Source organism: Pelodiscus sinensis, chromosome 2 (assembly GCF_052426305.1).
Source record: "Pelodiscus sinensis isolate ZL-2025 chromosome 2, ASM5242630v1, whole genome shotgun sequence".
NCBI classification, from domain to species: Eukaryota; Metazoa; Chordata; order Testudines; family Trionychidae; genus Pelodiscus; species Pelodiscus sinensis.
Window position 1 is genome coordinate 152,932,231 of NC_143053.1, and position 26,569 is coordinate 152,958,799.

At 41.5% G+C, this 26,569-nt stretch overlaps 1 protein-coding gene across 1 annotated transcript; it reads right to left on the reverse strand.

Moving 5' to 3' along the window:
• Positions 1 to 364: 364 nt before the first annotated feature.
• LOC142826878 (succinate dehydrogenase [ubiquinone] flavoprotein subunit, mitochondrial-like) lies at positions 365 to 25,255 on the reverse strand. The gene is made up of 10 exons (XM_075919828.2): positions 25,089 to 25,255; positions 23,153 to 23,277; positions 17,630 to 17,798; positions 16,519 to 16,714; positions 14,708 to 14,879; positions 10,298 to 10,416; positions 4,385 to 4,496; positions 2,752 to 2,882; positions 1,969 to 2,082; positions 365 to 773 (listed from the first exon to the last, which is right to left on the reverse strand). The coding sequence occupies exons 1-10, from the start codon at positions 25,181 to 25,183 to the stop codon at positions 687 to 689; spliced, it is 1,320 nt and encodes a 439-aa protein (XP_075775943.2). The 5' UTR covers positions 25,184 to 25,255; the 3' UTR covers positions 365 to 686.
• Between the last annotated feature and the right edge of the window lie 1,314 nt (positions 25,256 to 26,569).

Consider the following 26,569-nt stretch of genomic DNA (forward strand, 5'->3'; position numbering starts at 1 on the left):
AGTTGAGTAAGAAAATGTTGAGTTTCTTTAATCTTTGATTTTTACTACAAGGCATACTTGCTCTTTGGGTAAAGATCCTCCACCTAGTGTTCAAGTAAATAAAAGCCTATTGTACACTAATGAAACATCGTAATTGATGCTTTAAATCTTAGATCTAGAAACTCAAAGCTACACTTCCCACAGTAACTATAATACAATATAAGTAAGTAATGATTAATAGGGCACAGTTACTGTTCTGGAAGCTTAACTTTAAATCTCATAACTTTAAATCTCATCCCCCAATCACAAAATACATGTCTCAAACAGCACATTACAGATGACCATTTCTGTTTCATTTTAAGAAAAACAGATTACACATTCAAAATAAGTGCATTGAGTTTATTTCCATGAGAGAGGCTCCACAACGAAGAAAAACAAGAGATCACAAAAGCTAAATACTGTAACAAATAGGGCTGGTTTAGATTTTATTTTGGCATTAGTTTTGTATCTTCGCTTCAAATGTTTTGAGAGGCACGGAAGAGAACCAGTGTGCACTTTGCTCAATGGCCAGCCTATCCCTATTATATCAGTGACAAATGCCATCATTAATATGACAGTAGCTTTCTCAATGAGAATACTTATGTTTACATATATCATTAAGATCTGGCAGACATACATTATTACATGATTTACATAGCTAACCATTATTAGTAGGAACGAATAGCAGGTGGAACTGTTGCCCAGTCTTCTTCATTTAAAGTTTTGTCAGTTACAGGTCTGTATTTTAAAGTAACCTAAAGATACAAAAGACAGTATTAACTAAAGCAAACAAGAGCAAGAAATCACAAATTATGTCATAGAAAATACTGGCAACTACTGCTCCATCACAATATTCAGAATTAGAAAATTGACAAAAAAAAACTTGCAAAAAGCAACATTAAGTCAAAAGCATCTCAAATGGGAAAAAAAAACCCACCTCTTTCCAGATCTAAGTAAGATTTATTTCTAAGTTCCTTCTTGCTTCCCTACCAGTAACATCTTGGAGCATTTGAAGGCACAGTCTGTATTCAAGGGAATAAAATGCCTCATGTCACTCAACAAATCACCCTTCTGGCACTTAAGGAGGTTAATCACCTGGAAGGGGAGGTGATCCTGAGTACTTCGTATTAGAGCTGTACTGTAGATCACCTTGCAGGGGGAGTGTGCATATAGGGAGGGGGTTGTAAGAGCAGAGATTTTTAAAGCTGTAAATTATTTATACTAAGCATCACCACACACATCTGTGTAATAAGAATTATGAACTAGCCTGTTGTAAGATGAAAAACTATTCCAGTTCCCAGCCAAGTACAAAATCAATTTTCTACAAAGCAATTCAGGAATGGCTCTCATCTTGCACATTTAGTTCTTATACTCCTAAATTATACTACTGTACAGTAGACTTCCACTAATCTGGCACCTTTGGGACCCAGGTGGTGCTGTATTACCAGATATGTCCGAGTACCTGGAGGTACTATAAAGGAGCATACTCCCAACCCAATCCCCCTTCTCTCACCTCCCCTCCCCTCCCCTCTACCAGAGCCAAACTCCTCCCCTCCCTGCTGTAACCCAGTCTCTCTTCTGCCCCAACCTTATGTCTGGGTTCCAAGGCAGCTCCCTATGCTCAGCAGCCAACTGCTAGCAAGTGCAGGCTGGATGCTGTGTGCACTGGGGACTGTGAGCGGAATGGCGCATGATGGGAGTGTGCATGCGGTTTATAGTGGCCCGGCCGTGAGAGCGGCTGACTGAAGCACTTCCGCGTTCCAGTTACTGCCCGACTATTGGGAGTACCAGACAACTGGACACCAGACTATTGGAGTTTTACTATATTTAACTAAATGAGGTACTTCATAAAGAAATTTCAACTAACTTCCATTACATTAATGCAATTTCCACTTGAAAAACAGGATGGGACAAAAGCCCCCCCCCCCCCCACCCCCAGAATCAACATACCGTCCCAGTCTTGGCATCCATAAAAGAAAGGGTGTGTTTTCTCCAATGCTCTTCAAAGGGTCTTTTCTGTTGCCCTTGTATTGGCTTGGAAAAGTCATATTCATCTACCCTTACCTAAGCAGTAAAAAGAAAGTATTATGCAGTAGATCACAAACTGCATTTTCCAAATGAATTTAACTACCAACAAGATTAGGTCACTTCTAATTATACTGCTGTAATACCAAATTAATGCTGTAATACCAGATTAAGTTTTGTTCTACATTTTATGTTAATTCCTGTTTTTATTTCAAAATTAGTGCAGAATTTCAGCAAGTTAAGTAGGATTGTAACTGTGTGGAAATTCTAGAGTGCATTATCTTATAATGCGTACACTGTTTTCAATCTTTTTATTGCTAGCCAGTGACCATATCATAGCTATTCTTTTTATCAATATTTTAAAAGTAAGATTCAGTGGGACTGATTAGAAGCTGTGTTTATTGCATCAATACCCAGCTGATTCTGGTTACTGAGATACTGATCAATGGGTGTGAAAGGGTCATTTAGATTTACTTAAACCATTGAGGCCACAAATCAGTTTACAAGCTTGAAGTCAATATCAGGAACACTTTTTCAAGCATCTTAAATCAATTTTAGAGTTTTAGGAATAAGCAATGCAAACTGAAACCTCACCCTTCTCCCAACCTCAAGTATATGTGATTTAAAACCAAGATATGTTTGCCAAGAAAAGTTGTCCCATATGTATGAAAACCCTATTTATGAAACATGTTTAAAGTACACAAGCACCTTGTAGTCCTCTCTGGCATGAGCACCACGAGATTCTTTGCGAGCCTCAGCACCATAAATAGTTTGCATAGCACAAATCATCAAATTTTGCAGTTCCAAGGTCTCCACTAAGTCAGTATTCCACACCATACCTAGCAAGACATTACACTACATTGAAGTATGTTTAGCAACAAGTGTAAGTACTTCTCATCAATCTCTTTTGTTTGCTGGTACTGTACTTAGAAGACAGTACTGTAGTCACAACACATGTTTTCCTACGCAAAAAGTGCATCTCCATCATAGCATGCAGACATCTCTCGCCAGTCTTGCATCTTTCATAAGCTGACAATCAATTTTCCCTCTTTTCCATCCATGTGCAGAATAAACTGTGTGCGCACTGAGGCATGTGCAAGTGTGCGCCCCTAGCAGAAAGAGAAAACCAAGCTTTCTGCTGATCACTGGCTGTTGCTGGAATCTCTCCTAAGCAGCCACACAAGTGCACGGTTTACAGGCAACATGTCTGATAATACTGATTAACTGTGCAAAAGTAGCATATTTTGGTTTTGAGGCATGTGCCTGCCACTACTAGAGACAATTGTGAAATCAAACTTAATTATCTGAGTCAAAAATAATTATTAAAGACTAAATGTGCCCAAAATGAGATTGAATCTTGCATGTAATGCATCAAAACACAATTTTGTCCTCATACTCAAGCAGCGTTTGTTTCAGCTTACAAAACTTGGCTCCAAATTTAAATGAGGTCACTTAAAAAAAATCTTTGGAGCTAGCTGGGCAAAAAAGTTTTTCCAGCAGAATTTTACTGGTATCCAGTGGATACAGGCTACGTTTTTAAGAAACTGTATAATCCAATTGCAGGGATCACCAATACGCTGATATCATGTCATTCATCCATAAGATCTTAAATTGTAAGACAGGCTTTTCCTCAACTTGGTGTCTAACAATCACTACAGCCTGTAACACAGCCTCTTTTAGAATGTTCAGTTCAAAGCCCATCTCTACAAGTAGCTACAAAAAGAAAAGTTGCGGAAAGGAAAAAAATAATTTACCGATTATTTAAGAAACTCTTGAGTTGTATCCTATTTTTAAAGGAAAAGGTGTACACCCTCCTTAGAGAGCTTAGTAAAGCTGGATTTGTGTATCTTTTTTCCCCAAATAAACATATACCAGAACATTGTTAAGAATAGATTAACCTTTACACATTATACTATTTTCAGGATTTGTTTATAATAAATTAAGACTAATATCCTTCTGCATATTTGAGGTGAACACACACAAGTTTTCTGGGAAGGAATAATATTTTCCTTATATTGAAAAGTGTTAGGTTTTTTTCTAGTTTGTGTAAGTTAACTAACATTTACACGTCTGATTTTTTCTAATCTACATTTGCATTCTATAAAACATTCAAACAGAACCTCTTTAAAATGTTTCCATGCAAATTCACAAATGTCAAGACAACTGCAACAATAGTTTTGAAACTGCAGCTCAAGTCAGTTGATTTTTATATTAACTCTTCATTGTAACTGAAAATACCTTTGAAATGTAGAGATTTACACACAGTGCGCCCCCACACTGAGTAAACACACGTACACCCACAGGTAACAAAATGAACACACAAGCTACTGTAGAATTGTACCTCTGTCAAATGTCTTCAGGTCATCCAAATCACGATAAATGTGGCCAAGTTTCTCACAGCCTTCCTGTAGTACAGAACCTGTTCGGAACACTGCAGCATGGCTTTGCATTGTCTACAAGACACCAAAATGTTTTAAAAAATAGTATACTTCCAAAACCTGTAAGAAGTTTCAAGGAAGGCATTAGAATGTCTTTTGTAATCTCAGTTTCTACAGAATTAAGCTTTCTTTTATAATTTCCCGTCATTGTGGTTGCAAACCCATTCTGTATGTGAAATAATGCAACGATTCCATTCTGAATAGGAAATCTGAAAAAGTTCTAAGGGCCAAACAATCCCCCACATATTTATGCAGGGATCATCGAATTGAGGACATAAATGCGTGGTTGCGCAGGTGGTGTCGCAGAGAGGGATTTGGTTTCTTCGATCATGGGACTCTGTTCCGGGCACAAGGATTGCTAGGAAGAGATGGGATCCATCTAACCAAGAGAGGAAGGAGCATCTTCACGGGCAGGCTTACAATCCTAGTGACGAAGGCTTTAAACTAGGTTCGTCGGGGGACGGTGACCAAAACCCTGAGGGGAGTGGGAAAGTCGGATACCGGGAAGAAATGCAGAGAGGAACTAGCAAGAAAGGAGGACCCCTGTTGCAAATGGAGAAGATAGGGTGATCAACTGGTTACCTGAGGTTTTTGTACACTAATGTGAGAAGTCTGGGCAACAAACAGGAGGAACTGGCCCAGTCCAAGAAATATGATTTAATTGGGATAACAGAGACTTGGTGGAATGACTCGCATGACTGGAGCACTGTCATGGAAGGGTATAGACTGTTCAGGAAGAACAGGCAGGGAAGAAAAGGAGGGAGGAGTTGCACTATATGTAAGAGAGCACTACGATTGCTCTGAACTCCAGTATAAAGAGGGAAAAAAAACCTGTTGAGAGTCGATGGGTTAAGTTTAAAGGCACAAACAACAGCAGTGATGTTGTGGTTGGTGTCTGCTACAGGCCACAGAATCAGGTAGATGAAGCTTTCTTTGGACAGCCAAGAGAAGCTTCTAGATCGCAGGCCCTGGTTCTCGTGGGGGACTTTAATCACCCTGACATCTGTTGGGAAACCAATATGGCAGTACACAGGCAATCCAGGAAGTTTTTGGACAATGTTGGGGATAACTTCTTGACAAGTGCTGAAGGATACAACAGGGGCCGTGCGCAGCTTGACCTTCTGCTCACAAACAGGGAGGAACTAATAGGGGAAGTGTGGAGGTGGGTGACAACCTGGGAAGCAGTGATCATGAGATGGTAGATTTCAGGATCCTGACCAAAGGAAGAAAAGAGTAGTAAAATATACACCTTGGACTTCAAAAAAGCAGACTGACTCCCTCAGAGATCTGATGGGCAGAATCCCCTGGAATGCTAACATGAAGGGGAAAGGAGTCCAGGACAGCTGGCAGTATTTTAAAGAAGCCTTATTGAAGGCACAGAAAGAAACCATCCTGACGCATAGCAAGAGAGGCAAACATGGTAGGAGACCGGATTGGCTTACGGGGGAAATCCTTGGTGAACTTAAGCACAAAAAGGAAGCTTACAAAAAATGGAAACTTGGACAAATGACCAGAGAGGGGTTTAAATGTATAGCTCGAGGATGCCGGGGGTTATCAGGAAGGCGACAATGGAATTACGACTGGCTAAGGATGTGAAGGATAACAAGAAAGGTTTCTACAGGCATGTTAACAAGAAGGTGGTGATCAGAGAGGGTGTGCAGCCCCTACTAGATGAAAGAGGTAACCTAGTGAAAGATGACGTGGGGAAAGCTGAAGTACTCAATGCTTTCTTTGCTTCCGTATTCACGGACAAGGTGGGCTCCCAGACTACTACGCTAAGTGACGCAAGATAGGATGAAGATGGACAGCCCTTGGTAGGTAAAGAACAGGTTAGGAACTATTTAAAAAAGCTAAACGTACACAAATCCATGGGTCTGGACTTAATGCATCCGAGAGTACTGAGGGAGTTGGCAAATGTCATTGAGGAGCCTTTGGCCATTATCTTTGAAAAGTCGTGGAGATCAGGAGAAATCCCGTATGATTGGAAAAGGGCAAATGTAGTGCCCATCTTCAGAAAGGGGAAGAAGGACGATCCAGGAAACTATAGCCCGGTCAGTCTTACCTCGGTTCCTGGAAAAATCATGGAAGGGATCCTTAAGGAATCCATTTTGAGGCACTTAAAAGAGAGGAAAGTGAATAGGAATAGTCAGCATGGATTCACAAAGGGCAAGTCGTGCCTGACTCATCTGATTAGGTTCTATGATGAGGTAACTGGCTCTGTGGGCCTGGGAAAGTCAGTGGATGTGATATACCTTGATTTTAGCAAGGCTTTTGATATGGTCTCCCACAATATTCTTGCCAGCAAGTTAAGGGAATGTGGTTTGGATAAATAGACGGTAAGATGGATAGAAAGATGGCTAGAAGGCCAGGCCCAGCGGGTAGTGATCAAGGGCTCGATGTCAGGATGGCGGTCGGTTTCTAGCGGAGTGCCCCAAGGTTCGGTTCTAGGACCAGTTTTGTTCAATATCTTTATTAATGACCTGGATGAGGGGATAGATTGCACCCTCAGCAAGTTTGCGGATGACACTAAGCTAGGGGGAGAGGTAGATATGCTTGAGGGCAGAGATAGGGTCCAGAGTGACTTAGACAAATTGGAGGATTGGGCCACAAGAAATCTCATGAGGTTCAACAAGGACAAGGGCAGAGTCCTGCACTTGGGACGGAAGAATCCCAAGCATAGTTACAAGCTGGGGACCAACCAGTTAAGTAGTAGTTCTACAGAAAAGGACCCGGGGGTTACAGTGGATGAGAAGCTGGATATGAGGCAACAGTGTGCCCTTGTAGCCAAGAAGGCTAATGGCATATTAGGTTGCATTAAGAGGAGCATTGCCAGCAGATCCAGAGATGTCATTATTCCCCTTTATTCGGCTCTGGTGAGGCCACATCTGGAGTAGTGTGTCCAGTTCTGGGCCCCCCACTACAAAAAGGATGTGGACACACTGGAGAGGGTCCAGCGGAGGGCAACCAAAATGATTAGGGGGCTGGAGCATATGACTTATGAGGAGAGGCTGAGGGAGTTGGGTCTGTTTAGTCTGCAGAAGCGAAGAGTGAGGGGGGATTTGATAGCCTTCAACTTCCTGAAGGGAGGTTCCAAAGAGGATGGAGAGAGGCTGTTCTCAGTAGTGACAGATGGCAGAACAAGGAGCAATGGTTTCAAGTCGAGGTGGAAGAGGTCCAGGTTGGATATTAGGAAAAACTATTTCATTAGGAGGGTAGTGAAGCACTGGAATTGGTTACCTAGGGAAGTAGTGGAGTCTCCCTCCCTAGAGGTGTTTAAGTCTCAGCTTGACAAAGCCCTGGCTGGGTTGATTTAGTTGGGATTGGTCCTGCCTAGAGCAGGGGGCTGGACTTGATGACCTTCTGAGGTCTCTTCCAGCTCTATGATTCTATGAGTAGGGCCTGGACCAGTAGGAAAGTAGAGCCACACAGCACCACTCTACTCCCAGCTCTGCTCCAAACCTTTCCGAAGCCTCTGCCCCCAACTGAAGTCTGGCTCCAGACCTGGCCCTCAGCCCCCTTATCCATGTCTGCATTTTCCCCTGGTCTCATGTCTCTATTCTCAGTTCTGGGAAGAAAAGGGAGGGGGGCACAAGCCCGAAAAGCTTGGGGGACTACTGTCCTAAAATGTAAAAGCTACCAGGATTCCACAATGTAATAGGGAAGACTATAAAGGAGTTTAACTAGGAAGAGCAGAACTGAATGACAGAAAGCTCCAATTATTCTAAGATTGTGGGTAGGGTTTGGGTAAAGTACCAACACTTTATACACAAAACTGGATCCCTGAACAGCATATACTGATTCTAGGTGCAAAAGTCACCTGTTTTGCTATAACCCCTGACTGGAATCAAATAAAGCTTGATGCATTTGCAATCTCCAATTATTAATTTGTGATGTTCAGAATTTTCAAGAGGTCCTGACTAAATCAATGAAAGTTTCTGAATCACAGTGAACTCAACTTACAAAAAGAACTGTTGTATTTCGAGTATAAGTCAATTCTGTGCTGAGTGAGGTTCAGAAGCACTTTAAAATGACTCATTGAAGTTATGATTGTAGCCTAAATTATTTCTAAAAGGGCTTAAACTCACTTGGCCCACATTTTTGCTTGTAACTGGATACCCTCTCTCTACAAGTTCAACATGGAATGATCTCTAGGCTGTTAGTTAAGGTGGATTAAAGTTCTTGGAAGTTTAGCTTCATGTTGTGTTCAGCATCAATTCTCTAGATTTTGCTATAATTAATAAGAAAATTAAATGAAGGCATTGCATGAAATTAAAAAAGGGGGTATTCAACACAGGTAAGAAGGATTTTTTTTTAATACAACATATAATTATATTGTGGAACTCACTATTACAGCACATTGTAATAGTGAGCAAAATTCCGAAAAGGAAAGGACATATGTATGGATAACAAGAATATCCACTTATAAAAACATTTGGAAGAGATTAAATCTTACGCTTCAGATTTTAATCCAATCTTTAGTAGAGATCATGGCAAGGCCTAATGTAGGTAGAAATTACATCACATGTTTACTGCAAGGTTCTTGTATCTTCCTCTAAATGATAAAATATGGTTGGAAGTGAATACAGGACTAAATGGACCACAAGTCACATCTAGTATCAGCTCCCGTGTTCCTAAAACTGTTGAAGTGGCTGTCTTACTACATTTCACTTCATGCATGAAGTGTAGTTATAGCCATGTTAGCCTCAGGATACTAGAGAGATGAGGTTGGCAATGCAATATTTTTCTTGGTCTAATCAAAGATATTACCTCATTCACCTTGTTTATATTTCACTTTTACAGCTAGGTGTTTCCTTCAGGAAGTAATCTTGGCTACCAATCAGATCCATATATAATGATTTGCAAACTAATCACTTAAGTCTTGTCTAAACACTTATAAAAACATAGTTATAGATTTGGCTTCTGGAAAACAGATTAAAGGCCACATTTTCACTTGCCGTGCTAGAGACCGATAATCTGGCATATGGTTTAGCAAGCCTAGTTAAAACCCATAAATCAAATGCTGAGGGCAGCTCCAGTCAGCAATGCCCTCAGTCCCAGTCATGAGAAGGGAAGCTGATGGGAACATTTACTCCTGTCGTCTTCCTTCTGTGAAGATGGCACCAAGCACATCTTAAGGTAAACCAACTCCAGCTATGTATTTTACATAGCTGGAATTGTGTACCTTAACCCAACCCTCCTCTCTAGTCCTTATATATGCACAACATCTCAGAATTTGTGCGCGCTATGATTTATCAGATGCTGAGCTTAAAGCATAGACCAAAGAGCAAGAACAGAGCATTTTCATTGGTGAGTATGAAAATATTTCATTGGGAAAGGTGCATCTGATCAGATCAGACAAAAAGTAGATCAAAAGAGGATGACTGTTTCAAATAGACAGGAATAGAATTCCCTATAATCTGAGCCCTTGGACAGCTGCCCAAGTCAGATTAAAATGCCGCTCAGTTCATTAGTAGAGCGCCCACAGCTCTGATTCTATTGAAGGTGCACATCTGCTCATGCCTCAATGCACATTTTTTTTCCATCTAGGTATAGAGTAAATTGAGGGAACATTGGAGATTTCAAGTGGCATTTCTTTTTCCTAATTTAAAGGACAAGGGTGATCTTTTGGGCAGGTGATTCAAGCAGAAAGATCTTTGTGTAGAAAAAAGGCTGATATTGATAAACTTCAGTTTTCCAAAGCCTGAGCTTCATTTTACTAAATATCAACTTAGCTTTCATAAATATCCACAGTATATCTTAAATATCAACCTCAACTCAAGATATTATGCTCCAGTCACTGGTACTGAGGTCCTTACCTTCTGCATATTAAGTCTCAATTCTGATGTTCTTATGTTTCCATTGGCAAATCGTAGTTTGTCAAGTTTTGCAACAGATTCTTCTCCAGCATTTGGTTTAATTGAGGGAACTGATTCTCCTATGAAGGGTAAATATCTTCATTTTTCTTATTCAATTATTTCAATAAGATCAAGATTTAACGATCCTCAGGCTTTCACAATCTTACAAAGCAATAATTATTTTAAGTGTTTTTTCTTCATTTTAATACATCAAAGTAAAAGTCTATGAATAAACAATAGAACCTGGAAAGTGATAAAATACACTTTTATGAAGCAAGACACATGTACTTTTTCTTGTATTATGTGGGATGCTTATATGAAAACATGAGTTCAGGATTCATCAATTCTCTGTGTTTATTCTCCACCGGAACTTGTTAGAAGCATGTTTAGTGGCTAGAGAGAGTATAAAATGAGATCACCCATGTTCCATTCCTGTCTGCCACTAACTTCATGTGACTTCAGTCAAGTTCCAGCCTAACAGTACTATGCTTGAGTTTCCTCACCCGGAAAGTGCAGCTACTACTTACCTGCTTCATGGGGATGGGTATATTCAGTTCATTTATGTTTACAGAGAACTCTGGGATTAAAGGAACCAGAGTGCAATATATTAACTATGCTGTCGAACATACATTTTTGTATGTTTTGCATCACAGGCGGTAAGTCAGGATGCATAATTGAACCAAAACATTTCAGAACAGACTTTCCACACTACCATTAAGTATACAATGTTTTACAGCTTGAAAATGGTTTAAATGTTAGTGTTAATTCTACTGTAATTCTGAAAATATATTTAACTTAAATAAAAGTGTAAATAGAATGTTAAGATAGTTAAGCTCAGAAGTAAGACAACAGTAAAAATTCCAGCCTTTACTCACACTATCCTTGATAACACTTCACACTGTGTCAAAGAAGACCTCATCAATACAGCCGCTCCCCGAGTTACGAACAAGTTATGGACCAACACTTGGTCCGTAACTCGAAGTGTTCGTAACTCGGATCCCATAGAGTTACATAGAGACCGCGCAGTTCGTAAGTGCGGATTGCTGTTCATAACTCGGATCCGCATTTACGACTACTTTGGTCATAAGTGGAGGTGGTCGTAACTCAGGAAGTGGCTGTAACCAAAGAGGAAACCAAGTTTTATCAATACTATGGAAGTATGCTATCCTATGCCAAATATCTATCCATTTACATTCTGTATTAGGTCCCAAGGGGGATCTACAGTTGATAATCCCAGGGTGTAGAACAGGCCTGGGCAAAGTACGGCCCGCGGGCCGCATCCGGCCCACCAAGCTACTGGATCCGGCCCACAGAGACAGGACCTCCTGCTTGCCCCGCGTGCCATGCAGAAAAGTAGTTGCAGGGCTCTGTTTCTGTTTTGAAACTGGAGAGCAGCGGAGCAGTTTTAGGATCTGCCCCGCCCCCAGCACATTCCCATTGGCCGGTTTCTAGCAGAAATCAGCCAATGCAACTTGCATGTTAGAATAACAGGCAGCTAAGAAGAACCATGCCCCCTCTCCTGGGCTCAGACAGTCATGAAGCACATGGCCAGTCAAGCAGGCTGGGAAACATTTTAAGCTCTGTAGGCAGGCAGGCAGGCAGGCTAGTTTGGCAGCTAACAAGTAAGTCTCTTGGCCACAGCCTGCTTCTGGCACCCCAGCCCTTTCCTGCCCCAACTCTCTGCCCCCCCCAACATACCCAAACCCTCTGTCCCCCTCTCACACCCATACCCCCTCCCAGACCTGGCACCCCAATCTCCTACCACCCTAGGTCACATCCCAAACCCCTGCATTCCAGTCTCCTGCCCTAGGTCACAACTGCCTGCTTCATCCCAATTCCCTCCCAGACTCCAGTCTCCCTCCTGCACCCCAGTCCCTTACCCAAAGCTCCCTTTTGCACCCAACCTCCATTCCAAAACCCATGTCTCCATGAATATCATGGAAGAGTGCAATCCTTGACCACTTTTCAAAATCTTGGAGTGGCCCCCTGTGACGGCACGTTGGGGGTTCCCCGTCTCCTGCACCCCGAAATGGCACAAACAGACAGTACCAGCCAGTGGAATTGAGGGTGGTTTATTGCTCCTCCAGCACAGCGCAGCACAGATGTAATCTGGTTACAGGAACTGGGCTAGGAGGCCTCAGGCCCCCTTGAGATGGGGGAGACTGGGCCCCTAAACTCCAGCTCCTCTCCCTAGGCTGTCTCATCCATCCTCCCAGACAGCCACCAGCCAACTAACCCACTTCCAGCCCTGCCCCCCAGCCAGGGCCGCATTCACCTTCCTTTGTTCCTCTCCATGGGGGGTGTCTGGCCACTGGTTCAACCAGTTTGTCCTTACCTCTGCCTAGTGAGGTTTTCCCTGCTGGGTCTTGCTCCAGACAACAGAGGTCACCACAGCCCAGCAAGTACCCCCACTACGTCACACCCCCCATCAAAAGTTATTGGCCACCGCTGCTGTAGAAGTTAATGTAGGCTACAGGACACACACAAGCATATTTGGGCACAAACTGATCTGTAGCACTTAAATGATGTGTGTAGACTCAAACTCATACTGAGGGAACAAGAGTGGTACAGCCCAACTGAAGTGGTAAATAAGGATGGAGTGTCACATCTACTCCATATACAGAGAAAATGCAGTGATTATCGTTGTTGACAAGAAAGATGTGGGGAAAAGATCTCAAGCCTATACCTAGTAGACAGACTCACAGTTCTCAGAGAAATATGTATATTTGTACTGAAGAATTATCAATGGGGAGGATGAGTGGCAAGAGTTAAGGTCAGCGCTGGTCATGGGAAAAGGAATCTCTGATTTAATTTTGATATAAGAGATCTGTTTTTTGGTTGAAAATGTAAAGTGTTCTATTATGATTTAAGTTATCTCAACCTTAATGCTTAGAGTTTCATGACTATATATTGTTCCCAATTTCAGAAAGGCATAGGAAGTGAGCCTATCATACAATATTTAAATCCCGTTTCTTCTCCCTGGCTAATATTAATAAAGCCTCTCTAATAAAAGAGTTAATCCAACTAAGATTCCTAGTTTGAGAGTACATTCCTTCTATATCTTGGCCCACATACCTAGTGGGACAGGGCTGAAGAGAGGTAAGTGGATGTTGTTTTAGATACAGATTTTATTTATACATGTAAACTAACCAGAAATGAGGGGCATTATGCTAACCTTTTTAAATAAACTAAAATAAAGTGTTCTTCTGATCCATAAAAATCAGAAGTTATTAAAATCAAAACCCACGGTAACCGTTTTAGAATGAGCTCATGTTTTTATATAAAAGTAGAACAACAGAAGTTACAGTGGAAAGATCTAAGTATTAAGTCATTCTGTAAACTGCTTTCTAAAGTATCAGATATGTTGCCATCTGACATGCACCTAAAGGAATTAATTTTATGTTAACATTTTAAAATGTAACATGTTATACGTGCAAGGCTGCAGCAAATGTCATCATCTCAGACTTGTTTCAAGTAAGAACAAATAGTATAAGGTGAGTTTGCACTGTATCTTCCATCTTAAAATGTAGTACACTCCAAGACCTTGTTTCTTAAAACTCATGATAGCATCAGTAGTATTAAATTGTTCTGGTATGGAAGAAAATCCTCTCAATCACATCGTCCAATTGCTTTGTCAGAATTATATTGCCCTACAATTAGATACAATATAGGGACGTATGAGACTAGCCGACTATCCGATAAGCAGAAGTTTGTGTGACGAGTCACTTCCCACCCCCCCCACTTTGCTGCCTCTATCAGAGAGAGACAGCAATGGGGGGGAAGAGGGGGAGGGAGGAGAGAAGCCGGAGCTGGTGTGGGGGAGATCCGGCTTAAAAGCCAGTTCCCCCCAGCACCATCTCTGCGGAGGGCAGGGTAGGTAGAGTCACAGCAGGGAATGGCATGAGTGGGGACTGAAGCAGCCTCTGCTCACGCTGCTTCTGCTGCAATTCTGCTATTGAAATGTACAAGAGCCCCATTTCTAAAGGAAGCCCTGAATTCCCTGCACGGCTTCCACTTTTGAACTGTAGCAAGAGTTCAGAAGGACTCTTGCTACAGTTCAAAGGCGGAGGCGCTCTTGTAGAGTAATTGAATAGTTGATGGAAATCCCATCAACAATTTGATTAGTTTATTAATCTAAATTTAACATCCCTAATGCAGTATGGTGAATTCTTGACGTTAGTAACACTGCACATTATGTACAGCAACAATAGAAAATTGCAATAGCTTTATATTTTCAATAGTCTAGCTATTAACCCTATAATTACTTGCTAAGATGTAAAGATATAAAGTAATAGAATGCCTTTTAGAGGATGGGAATTGATAACAATTTGTTCTGACAATATTTAAGGAGTTAAACTTGAACAGTCTTACCAGGCTTGCATAATTCTGCAATAGTAAGGGCACAAGCACGACCGAAGACCACCAAGTCCAAGAGAGAGTTTGCTCCAAGTCGATTAGCACCATGAACAGATGCAGAAGCTGCTTCACCACAAGCATACAAGCCTGGAACAACTTGATCTTTGCCATTCACATGTGTAATTACCTGTAATTTCAAAAGAAATTCACTCAACATGTTTGCAAAACCATCTGTAAAATAAGGATCACTAGCAGATGAGGCCCGTTTTTGTCTGGGCAAAATCTTATTGCCTAAATTAACATAGGAAAGTTCAAGAAATTAAATATACGTAATAGAAAATTTTATTCATGTACTTGCAAGAGGTAAAAGAGTTTTGAAATCCTGCAAAATTCAACTTCAAAGATTCATTTTATTGATTTACCATATATAGTAAATTTGAAATCAGAAACCTGTAAAGCTTTCATTACTCTTTCTGTAATTAATTTGAATTATTTTGTGATTTGCAACAGTAAAACTTTTCTTTGCACTAAAATTACAGTAGAATAGGTGACTCAATGTTAATTTTGTTAGCAAATATTTTGATGAACTCTACTCATAATAGCCAGGACTTTTTTCTGATGGAAAACAAAATAATTATTTAAATCTTTCACTCAGCATATTCTGGTGTAAAAAGTAGTGCATTCAGCAAATTTAAGTGGCAGGATTTTATGAAAAATTTGGTATCTGTAGGAAAGCATGAAGTATGACTATTTGGCACTAATAAATCCAGAAACTCACTCTTCAAAATATGTAACAGATTTGTAGTACAGCATCAAAGTTTCATTGTATTTGAATATCAGTTATTTATCTTGAAAGCACAAAGTCAGTTCAAATAGTAAGCAACCAATTTAAAGGTGGGAAAGGGAACACCATGAAAATAATTTATTAACTGAAAATATCACATTCTTTTATGCAATTTAATTATCAGGGCTTGACAAACGGGGCGAAATCTACTAGCCAGCTCCGTGCTGCGGATGCGCAAGACCCGCATTGTGCATGCGCACGCCGCTGGTGAACGGGGTGACCGGATGAAATCTACTCACCATGGGCGAGTAGAAACAGTGATTTGTCGAGCCTTGTTAATTATGATGTTTTACCGGCATCAATGTGAGACAAAGCAGCATGGCTCACCAAAATATTTTTGTAGTAAAATTCAGAGCAGAGTGGGAAGAAAATTGGACTCTATAATGCCAGACCATGTTGACAAGGCAGAATTTTATATTTATTTTAAAAACTGATCTAAATAAACTAATCCAAGAAATCAGACTGGTAAATTCTCAGATTCGCTCAGCCTGACACAGGGACTGGTTGCCATTAAAATTGGTATTTACACAGCAGTGAACTTAAGTTACCAATTTTAGTGCAGAGAATGCAGTAATGGAGCTAATAATCCATATCACCTAAACCTTTAATGATTTATAGTTCAAGCCCATCTATACAGCCATTTTTACCTATACAGTATTACCCTCGTCTGAATAAACTTTCACATGGACAGTTTAAAGAACGCCTGTATACTTAATGCATATTGAAAAGACTACATTTCATATTTTGCATATTGTCTCTGGAGTTCCATCCCTATGCAAACATCCCAAGAATGCTGTGACAACTTGTTTACAAGACAAACAAAGTTATAACTTTTTCAAGTTATCTTAATATTATATCATTTAACATACTTGTACATATAAATTTAGTAGCAAGCTCACTTCAGACTAATTTTATAAGGAACCCAATATTTCATTTCTACTAGAGAAAACAAGATTTCACGATACTGATCTATGATAGTTACCTGCCCTTTGTAGTTAGTAGGAATACCTCCCATATTGTAATGCACAGTAGGAAGAACAGGAATAGGTTCTTTTGTGACATCCACACCAGCAAATATCATAGCTGTTTCTGAAATTCCAGGGAGGCGCATTGCTAGCTGTTGTGGTGGTAAATGGTGCAACTGCAAATATACATGATCTTTCTCAGGGCCACAACCCCTAATGTGAAAGGAAATAGGAGTGAAAGGTTGGAATACTGCTCTCCACAGAATTTCCCCTATATAAAAGCACTCATTTCTAAAGTATCTTGACCATATTATCTAGACACTATATATAAAGACTTCAATTTTATCCAGTCATCTGCATGGTAACATGAACCACAAAAAACACCAGAAAAACAGAATTTAAGTCATTTTATTTCTGCTTTGAATAATCATTTGGGAGTTCAAAACAGATATTCACAACCAAATGTGTGTGTGTGTGTGCGCGCGCACGCGCTTACAGATGCATCCTATTTAGAAAACTGATGCATCTGGAAGCACAGAAGAGCATCAATAACTGACCTCCTTCCCCAACCTTAGTACACGTAAAATGTTCCCCATTCTACTGTCTTTCCTACCATAATTATGAAATTCCTGTATTTTAAATGAATTTCTAAAACAACTTTAATATGAAGTCTCCTAGTGTCCTGCAAAGATGTTGATGTTACAGCAATTTACAATTTGTAGATTACAGTTATCAGACCATTTAGAAATTATCTAGTGAATCATCAGGTGAATGTTAAGAACATCTGTGGTATCTTTTGACTTCAGAAAAATATCAAACAGGTATGGGCCAGATTTTCAAGAGCACAGCAGCTCTTGCTGTCTCCAATGAGAGCTGATGCGTTCTGAGTGTTTTTGAAAATCTGGCTTAAAGCTTTAATTTTACTAAAACAAAAAAGACTAGAGAACTTTTCTGATTACCCTTTTAAAAGGGATCAAGATTTTTGCCTAAAATATATGTAAAATCTTCAGCCTTCTACCAGTTTAACATGGCTGCTCGAGATGATCAAAAATCTTCCATGAACTATTGCAACTCCCTATCTGCTTTTACCAAATACAAAAACTTATGTCACTGAAAAATTAAACAAACCTTCCTTCGCGGATTTCAATCGTCATAGAACGAGACACAACATCTCTGGAAGCAAGGTCCTTTGCAACAGGCGCATATCTCTCCATAAATCTTTCACCTTCACTGTTAATAAGAATACCTCCTTCACCACGACAACCTTCTGTAATAAGACAGCCAGCACCATAGATGCCTGCAAAGCAAGAAGCAGCAATGTTATGAAATACTTACAAGATAATTTTGTAATCAAGTTATTGTAAAAACAAAAGTATTTAATTTAAAAGATACGGAGGATTCCATAAGACAAAAGTGACACAGATCTCTGGCAAAAGGTCCCCTGTTCTTTGCAAACTGCTCTCACTTCAGACCGACAAAAATATCTTATAGGATGTTTATCTATAAAACAGTAAAATGTAAGGGTACGTCTAGACTACATGGCTCCGTCGACAAAACCATGTAAACTAGTTTACCCGGCATAGTCAATGAAGCAGGGATTTAAGTAATCCTCGCTTCATTAAAATAAAAATGGCCACTGCGCTGTGCCAACGATCAGGTGATCTGGCACAGCGCAGCAGCGTTTCACGAGGCATACTAGAGCAGTCAACAAAGGCTTCCCTTGTCGACCATGCCGCATCTAGACTACCGCGCTGTGCCGGATGAGCTGATCGTCAGCACAGCATGGTGGCCATTTTTATTTTAATGAAGCTGGGATTATTTCAATCCCCACTTCATTGACTATGCTGGGTAAACTAGTTTACATGGCTCCGTCCACAGAGGCATGTAGTCTAGATGTACCCTAAGGTATCTACAGAAATGTTTGACTTGTTAAGACTCAATACTTGTGAGATGTATACAAAAGTAATATTTACTGAAAATGTATTTATTCTGAAAGTATGCTTTATGGACTTGGAGTAAAAATTAGTCATGGGGTATTGTGTCTTAGTGATGACCTGTTCAAGCAAGGTAAATACAGGGCTGACATAGCCCAGAGAAGAATGCTTATGTGTTTGAAAGGCTGAAGGTGTCAGAAACCTGACACCCAGCACAATAAAAGACAGTCCCTTTTCCCAGAAGCGGGGAATAATAAAGTCACTCACAGTACTGGCTACCACGAGAACTGTTACACCTCTGAATATTATAAAGTTAATATTTTAAATTGCTTTCTATTATATTCCACCCTTGGACTGATTTTATGACAGTCTGCAATTCCACATCATTGCTGCTCTACTCCTTACAGCTAAAAGGAAGGAGGAGGAGTGCAACAGATATGCTTCTGTGGCTCCCTGGATCACCCAGGGAGTAAAGACTTAGCTCAGTATTATCTTCTCTTCCCTCAAATTTAGCAAGACCCTCTTCATTCCTCTGGGTGATCCTGGGAAGTGACAGTGTTGACTGATTTACAAAATTTAAAGGAATACTGGTTTTGGTAATTCAAAAGCTTAATTAACATTCTTTGACCAAAAAAAATATTAATGTTATACATGTGTATATATATTATATGTACCACCACACAATGAAATAGTCAGAAAATTGTAGTTATAACACCTTTGACAGTTAAGAAATTCAAAGATCAAGTAACCATATCTCATTCACTTTTCAATGTGGACCATTAGCCTTCATTACCCCTACGTTAAATACAGGTTCTTTACTACAAATAACAAGGATAATCCGAAAGACACACTGTACTTCACTTTAACACCAACACCTAGTTTCTTAGCTTCCATAAACATTTTTATAATTACAATATAAGAAGCAGTCCAACAGATTTCCACCTACCCTAAAAATGAACAATTGCTGGAAGACGTCATGATATTTCAATACATCTTCCCCTTCCCACTCTCACTACAATTCAGATATCTAGCCAATTTACTTGGTAATTATGTCCCCACACCTTCTGAAATCACACAAACTGCACAACAATAAACTTATGACAGGCCTGGCAGGATGCAATTTAAATTGATAGTTGTCCATAAAGGTGGGCTTCTCCTAATAGAAATTAATGGAAAATAAATAGATGACAGTCTCAAACACATCCTCCCTCTCACATAGCACCCACAGGAATTCATGTTGTAGGCCCTGCAATCATATAGGCAATTTTTACAGTCCTGATGTTATGATTCCACTTGCTAACTGCTAGGAGCACAGAGGCTGCTTTCAGACAGAATCCACTAAGCAGCTGGGTTGGACTTCCCTATGGCTGTGGGTTAGTCATCATGGCCCTCACCAACTGCTTCTGCTCTCTCTGCCATCACCAGAGTTTTCTCCATACCTTGCACCTGCAAGGATCCAGTCAGTGTTTTCTCTAAGCTGCCTGGCAGCAGAGCTTCACAGGTGATTAATTAGTCAGTCAGCTCCATGCAAGGAGCCCTGGGAAGCTGTGCCACCACACAGCTTAGAGCAGCAGTTTCCAACCTTTTTAAGCCCAAGATCACTTTTTGAATGTAAATGCAACCCAGGATATAGCTCAAACCCAAATACCCTTGCTCTTCCTCCTTCATGCCTCTCCTCTCCGAGGTCCTGCCCCTGCTCACTCCATCCTCCCTCCCTTTCACCAGGTAGGGGCAGATGGGTTTGGGCACAGGCTCTGGTCTTGGACTAAGGGATTTGGAGCGTCAGGGGCTTTGAGCGGAGCCTTGACCACAGAGTTGGGGGTGCAGGAAAGGGTTCAGGTTACAGAATGTGTAAGAGTTTGAGTCCAGGGGGCTCAGGACTAGGACAGGAGTTTAGGGTGCAGAAGGGGGTTCATACCTCTTGTGGCTCCTGGGTGGTGGTGCAGTGGGGCTAAGGTAGGCTCACCCTGCCCTGCCCCACTCTCAAAAGCAGCTAGCAAACTCCCTACAGTCCAAGCCCTATTGTGCCCCCCATCCGTTCTGTGGGGATAGAATACATGGTGGGAAGGGGCACCCTGACATCAGTGCCCCTCCTCTGCACTACAAGCAGGAGGCTCTGGGTGGGAGGGCGGAGGGGAGAGCTCCAAGGGCAGAGGGCAGGAGCAGCATGGCAGTGGGGGGAGTGCAGCTCAAGTGCTGTGCTTGATAGCCTCTTAGCCAGCCAGTCACGATCACCTGTCAGAGGCTCTAAGATCTATCAGTAGAGCTCAATCTACTGGTTGGTGACCATGGGCTTAGAGGGAACACTGGTCAAAGCCTGCTCACTCACTGGAGGGCACTGGGACTGTCAAAGGAAGAACCTTTCAGCAGCTGTGTGGCCTTCTCTACAACTGGGGGTTCATCACTCTCCTTAACATCCCTGGCCAAGGATCTCTCTTCCCCAGACCAGGACCAGAGTCTCCTACAACTTCTGTCTGGGTGCGTCTAACCCCTTGGCCATGGAGAGAGCCCCCTGCAGCCCTGCTCTAATCCCAAAATTCCCTTTAATTTCCCACAACTGTGAAAATAATGTATATTAATACTTAAAACTTCCTCCAGAATACTTGATGAATGAAATGGATGTAACATGGAAAATACAAAGGCAAACGTGCAGGGGCCTGAACTATGAAAACCCTGACTTCAGTTATTAGGATGTCTTTAAAGTTCAAAAATACAGTATTGATTAATTTGTTTCTTAATTCTGGGAAGCATTAGTGTCAAGAAATCAGTTGATAATTCCTAAAGAAATAAGATGAAAGTGTACAATCTAAAATTTAAAACATGAAAGGAAGAATTCATTTGTTATTTTAAAGAAAGACTCAAATGGAGGCAATAAATTACAATTCTGAAAGGTGAATATAAATTGATGTATAAAATTATTACTAGGGGGCTGCGCCCCATGCTCACCAATCCCCCTTCTTGTGGGGGTTAGGCAAACCCAACTCTCCCCACAGCCACCGGGGAGGTTGGGCTGTGGCTCCGCCAACCCAGGCCCCTTCTCTTCTCCCTTCCCTCTGATGGTCCAGGCCCCTGCCCCCCGCGAGCCTGGACCCCTTTTCCATCCCTCTCCCCTCCCCCCCCCCCGCCAAGCTAGCCTGGGCCCTTTCTCCCTCCCCCCACTCCCCAGCCAGCCCAGGCCCCTTCTCTCCCCCATGCCTCCCCCCCACCTCGCCTCTCCCAGCTGCGGTGTGTGCCAGGCTCAGGTCTAACCCTGGTGGCCAGGGAGGCACAGGTAGTGCTGTGCACACACACTGCTTTGGGGCACTGCAGCCAGCTGAAGTGGGAAAAGCAGCAGCGTGAGGGCCACTGTCCCGACCTCTTCCCCATGAAGTCCTGCCTGTGCTGCTCACTGCCCTATCCCTACCCACAGAGCCCAGGGTTGCCATCCACCCACCGAGAGCAGAAGGGAAAGAGCCTACAGGCCAGTGTGATGGCTCCCCGGATGGCTCGGGTGCTTTGTCAGCTGCGGCAAGTGCAGCTGCTGGAGAGGGGGTCAGTCTCCATGGGGGTAGATGGATTCCAGGAAGTCGGGCACCACGCTCCAGCTCCCCAAGAGCCTGGTGGCAGAGGAGCCTTACTCTTAGTACTTGTCACCAGGCTGCTGTCCCAAGCACTGCACAAACACTCCCACCCCGGTCTATCACAGCTGCAATGTGGGGTCTGCCAGCCACTGTGCCATGTTTCTTGACACTGAAAAACCTATGGGGTGGGATAGAGGAAGGTGAGTAGGTGCTTGGTTTAAAGAAACAATTGCAAGTGGTGAGAGGAAGCAGCGAGGTCAAGCTTCAGCTGGGGGGAAGGAGGAGGCAGGATGCAGAGTGACGTGATAACATCACCCTGTTGTCCCGCAGGAAAAAACTTTACTATATAGAGAGAGATTTGTTACAGTATTTGAAGCCCAAAATTAACGGAATGCAAGTACCAAAAGTACGTAAGTACATTTCTATGCAATTGTAAAAGTTTCTCCCACTTTACTTCATAAGACTCCTGAATTGAGGGATCTATATTTCTCCTACCACAATTGCAGATATCAAAAACATCTAAACAATTTCAATGAATGGAAATTCTTTGCTCCATTTAGTTGCTTACAATGTTAACTTTTGCATGAGAATCTGTAGCCTGAAAAGAGGTGGTAAGGGTAAGTGGTAAAGCTTTTAAGCTGTTTAACACACCACAGATCTTAATAATGTAAAACTGTGAGGCTTAATATTTCAGAGATGTTCTTTCTGAATATTTTAAGTTCCTGGAAAACAAAGGTTGCCTTCCTAGACTTGTAATCAAGTGGTTCTCAACCAGGGACAAACATACCCTAGGGGAGAACATAGGGACCTTCCTGGGTACTGTACATCAACTCATCTAAATTTTTCTCTAGATTTAACAATCATCTACACAAAAAGCACTATCAAAGATAGAACTAACTAAAATTTCATACAATTATCTATTCATACTTCTCTATATACTGAAAAGTACAATATTTATATTCCAATAGCTTTATATGGTAAAAGTCAGAAAGTATACAATTTGAGTAATAGTGTGCAGTGACACTTATATTTTTACATCTGATTTTGTAAACTAATTGTTTTCAAGTGAAATGTAACGTGGGTGTATGCACACCAAATCAGACTCCTGAAAGGGATACAGTAGTCTGGAAAGGTTGAGAGCCAATGTTATATTGTACCTGTAGGATGGAACTGTACAAATTCTAGGTCCTGGCAAGGAAGGCCAGCTCGTGTGACCAGAGCTGTGCCATCACCTGTGCTGGTATGAGCAGATGTGCAACTGAAGAAGGTGCGGCCATATCCACTAGAGAAAACATTTCAAAAATTAAAATTTGTCTGCAATAGTTTCCTTAAGAAATCAGTAGAGAAGCAGTCAGATATCATTAGGATATTCAGCTTATTCACTGCACTTTGTGCAATGCAGATTTATAATTCAACTAAAGCAGAGGATAATTTCAACACAGCATTCAGTCAGCCACTGTAATCATTTATCACACAATTAAGATATTCACACATTTAAATTGAATCAACGGTGAACAAAACTGATAGATTATCTGCTATGTAACTTGACCACAGAGAGCATCATCTAGCGCAGGGTTTCCCAAACTATGGGTCGCCTTTACATTTCAAAAGGGTCCCCAGGTGGCTCTTAAGGAACCATTCACACATTTTTTGAATTGCCCTGTGCCACCAAATCTTCCTGAATTGTCAAAATGGGTGCCCATCTGGAAAAGGTTGGGAACTGCTGATCTAGCTCAATTAGTATCTGAGAAATAACTTGAGACCAGCAGGTGGCAGAGCAATAGCACTACCCTTTCTTCACAATTTCTAACCAGAGTTCTTTTCATAAACTGTCAATAGAATCCACTGGACACGGGTGGAGGGAATCGGGGTACAGGAAAGGATGCAGAAATTTGAGTTGTGAGCTAGGGCAGGAGGGGACTGATCTGGGGCAGGGGACTGGGGCGCCAGATCTGGGAGGTAATATGGATATAGGAGGGGGGCAGAGGGTTGGGGAAGGGAGGGATTGGGGTGCCAGAGGTAGGCTCTGTCAGGAGACTTACCAGCCAGCAGCAGTTCCCGAATCATCCTCCCTGCCTGCTCCGCCCCTGCACAGGCCGCAGCCATGTGCTCTGGAGCACCTTGTGCTTCATGGCTGCCTACTATTTAAATGGGCAGCTCCCATTGGCCAGTTTCTGGCTAGAAACCAGTCAATGGCATTGTGCTGGGGGTAGAAGCAACTCCTGAAGCTTCTCCCCTCCCCTCCGGACTCACAGTTTTTAAAGAAAAACTGCCCCACAGCTGCATTTCTGAGCGGTTTGTGTGGGTGAGGCGAGGCAAGCAGGAAGCCTGCCTGGCACTCCTCGCAGCGTTCATGGGCCGGAGCCAGTGGCTTGGCGAAACGGATCCAGCCCATGGGCCATATTCTGCCCAGGCCTGCAGTAGGCCCTACATATATGTTTTCCTGCCATAGCCAGTTTACATCTAGCATTTTAAGTAAAAGAAGAAAGTACAATGTAACTAAAATATTTAAAGATTATCCTTCACTTCACAGACTACATTAACTGCCTCCACAGACTCTAGCTTCATAACTTAAAGCCTTTTAAATTACTCAACCTTAAAATTCAAACTTCAATCAATGCAGTATATTAAAGCATGGAACTAAAACTAATTAGAGTAATTAAATTGCATGTATTCTGTTTTTTTACCCAAAAGATAAAAAGTGATTTAACTAGAGCAGGGTTTCCCAACCTATGGGTCGGGACCCAAATATGGGTCGCCATTACATTTCAAAAGGATCGCCAAGTGTCTCCCCCAGGTAGTTCTGCCCTCCCTACTCACCCCGTTTTTGAATTGCCTTGGGTCACCAAGTCTTCCTGAATTGTCAAAATGGGTCCCCATCTAGAAAAGGTTGGGAACCACTGAACTACAGGCAGTATTATTCTCATTTAACAGATAGGGAAATGAAGAAATATGAAGTAATACGTATTGTGCTAGGTCACAGTGTTCCAATAGCATAATTTGAACTCGAACCCTTGCCTACAACCGTATTTTTCTCCTCTAGCTTCTAGATTATGCTACCTCACATTATAAAACATTTTTCCATTACATTACCCAGTGGCAATAACAGTGTTCTTTGCTCTTAAACGATGTATCGATCCATCTTCTATGCAAAGTGCAATGACCCCACAACATTCACCATTTTCCATCAGGAGATCCAAGGCAAAATACTCAACAAAGTAGCTGGTATCATATCGTAGAGACTAGAAAAGAAAACATTTGTAACAGTTAAGGAATGTGCAAAAGTTAAAGCCACCCCACTTTTTCAATGTCTCATTAAAGGGCTTAGTTAACATAAGAATAAAATCAGACTCCGTTTTCATGGAAACTATTTTCCAGATAAGCCTGTATGCAGAAAGTCTGCGGCTCTTTTAGGATGATTGTATTCTAGAATATAAAAAACTTTTAGATTGAAGAGGTCACATTTAATTACCAAACCATTTAAAGGAATACAGTCTCACATCAAACTTGTCTGAAAATGTTTAACCTATCAACATGAAGTTAGGTGAGAAAAAAAAATACATTTTTCATTCTACTTTGTGTGTTTGACAATACCTAGTATATGGTGAATCTCTCTTTTTAGGTGATCTGTTTCTATCCCATACACTACTAGCATGTTATCCCTCAATTTACCAAGGGGAAACTTCACTTTACACTTCAAGCACTATAAGGGGGTGTTAATGGTGTGTGTTTTAATGGGACTGAGGAATGGACTGGCTTTTGAGATTTTGCATTTCAAATGCCACTTTGAGGATACAGAGTGCCAGCAATAAGTGGATCCCTGGCGCTCCCTTCATTTCTGAAAGAACCAGATAGCAAATTGAAGCAGGTTTCTGATCTCTCTTCACCTTCCCTCACCCACCCCCATACTATTTCTCTGTATTATGGTTCCACATACAGACTTCATTCAAGATTGAGAGGAACAATTAGCTAAGGCTCAGTAAACAATGCATGAAGTACATGGGCTGTTAAATTAGGTCTAGAAGCCATTTACTAGTTCTTAATGGTATGCTGGGTATTTGTTCTTTTTTATGGCCTTGCACAGCAGCGTGGTGGTAGCATTTTTTCATTGTCAGAATCACGCTTACTGTAACTGCCCATTTTTCTTGCTGTGATCGTGGAGGCTAGTTTTACTTGATACTTCCTTGTTGGGGTGTCCTGCCACTCTACTTGACCCATGAAAAGATCAAGATGAACTCTGATTTAAAAAAAAACAAAAAACCCCACCAACCAACAAATGGTCTGGCAGCAGTTTATAGACTAACAAAACATGTAAATGGTATCATGAGCTTTCGTGGGCAAAGCCCACTTCTTCGGATGACCGGAGTTATGAGTTTGGGATGTGAACACTCGAAATAAATAGGAGCAGGGAAGGGGGGAGGAGGAATAAGGGAGGGGCTGGGAGACAGATCAGTAAGTATCTGGAGAATGGATACTTAAACATAAGCAGATAAAAATCAAAGTCAGTCCTTCCTGACATAGGAATCGATCTATCAACCGTGATTTTTATCTGCTTAGGTTTAAGTACCCATTCT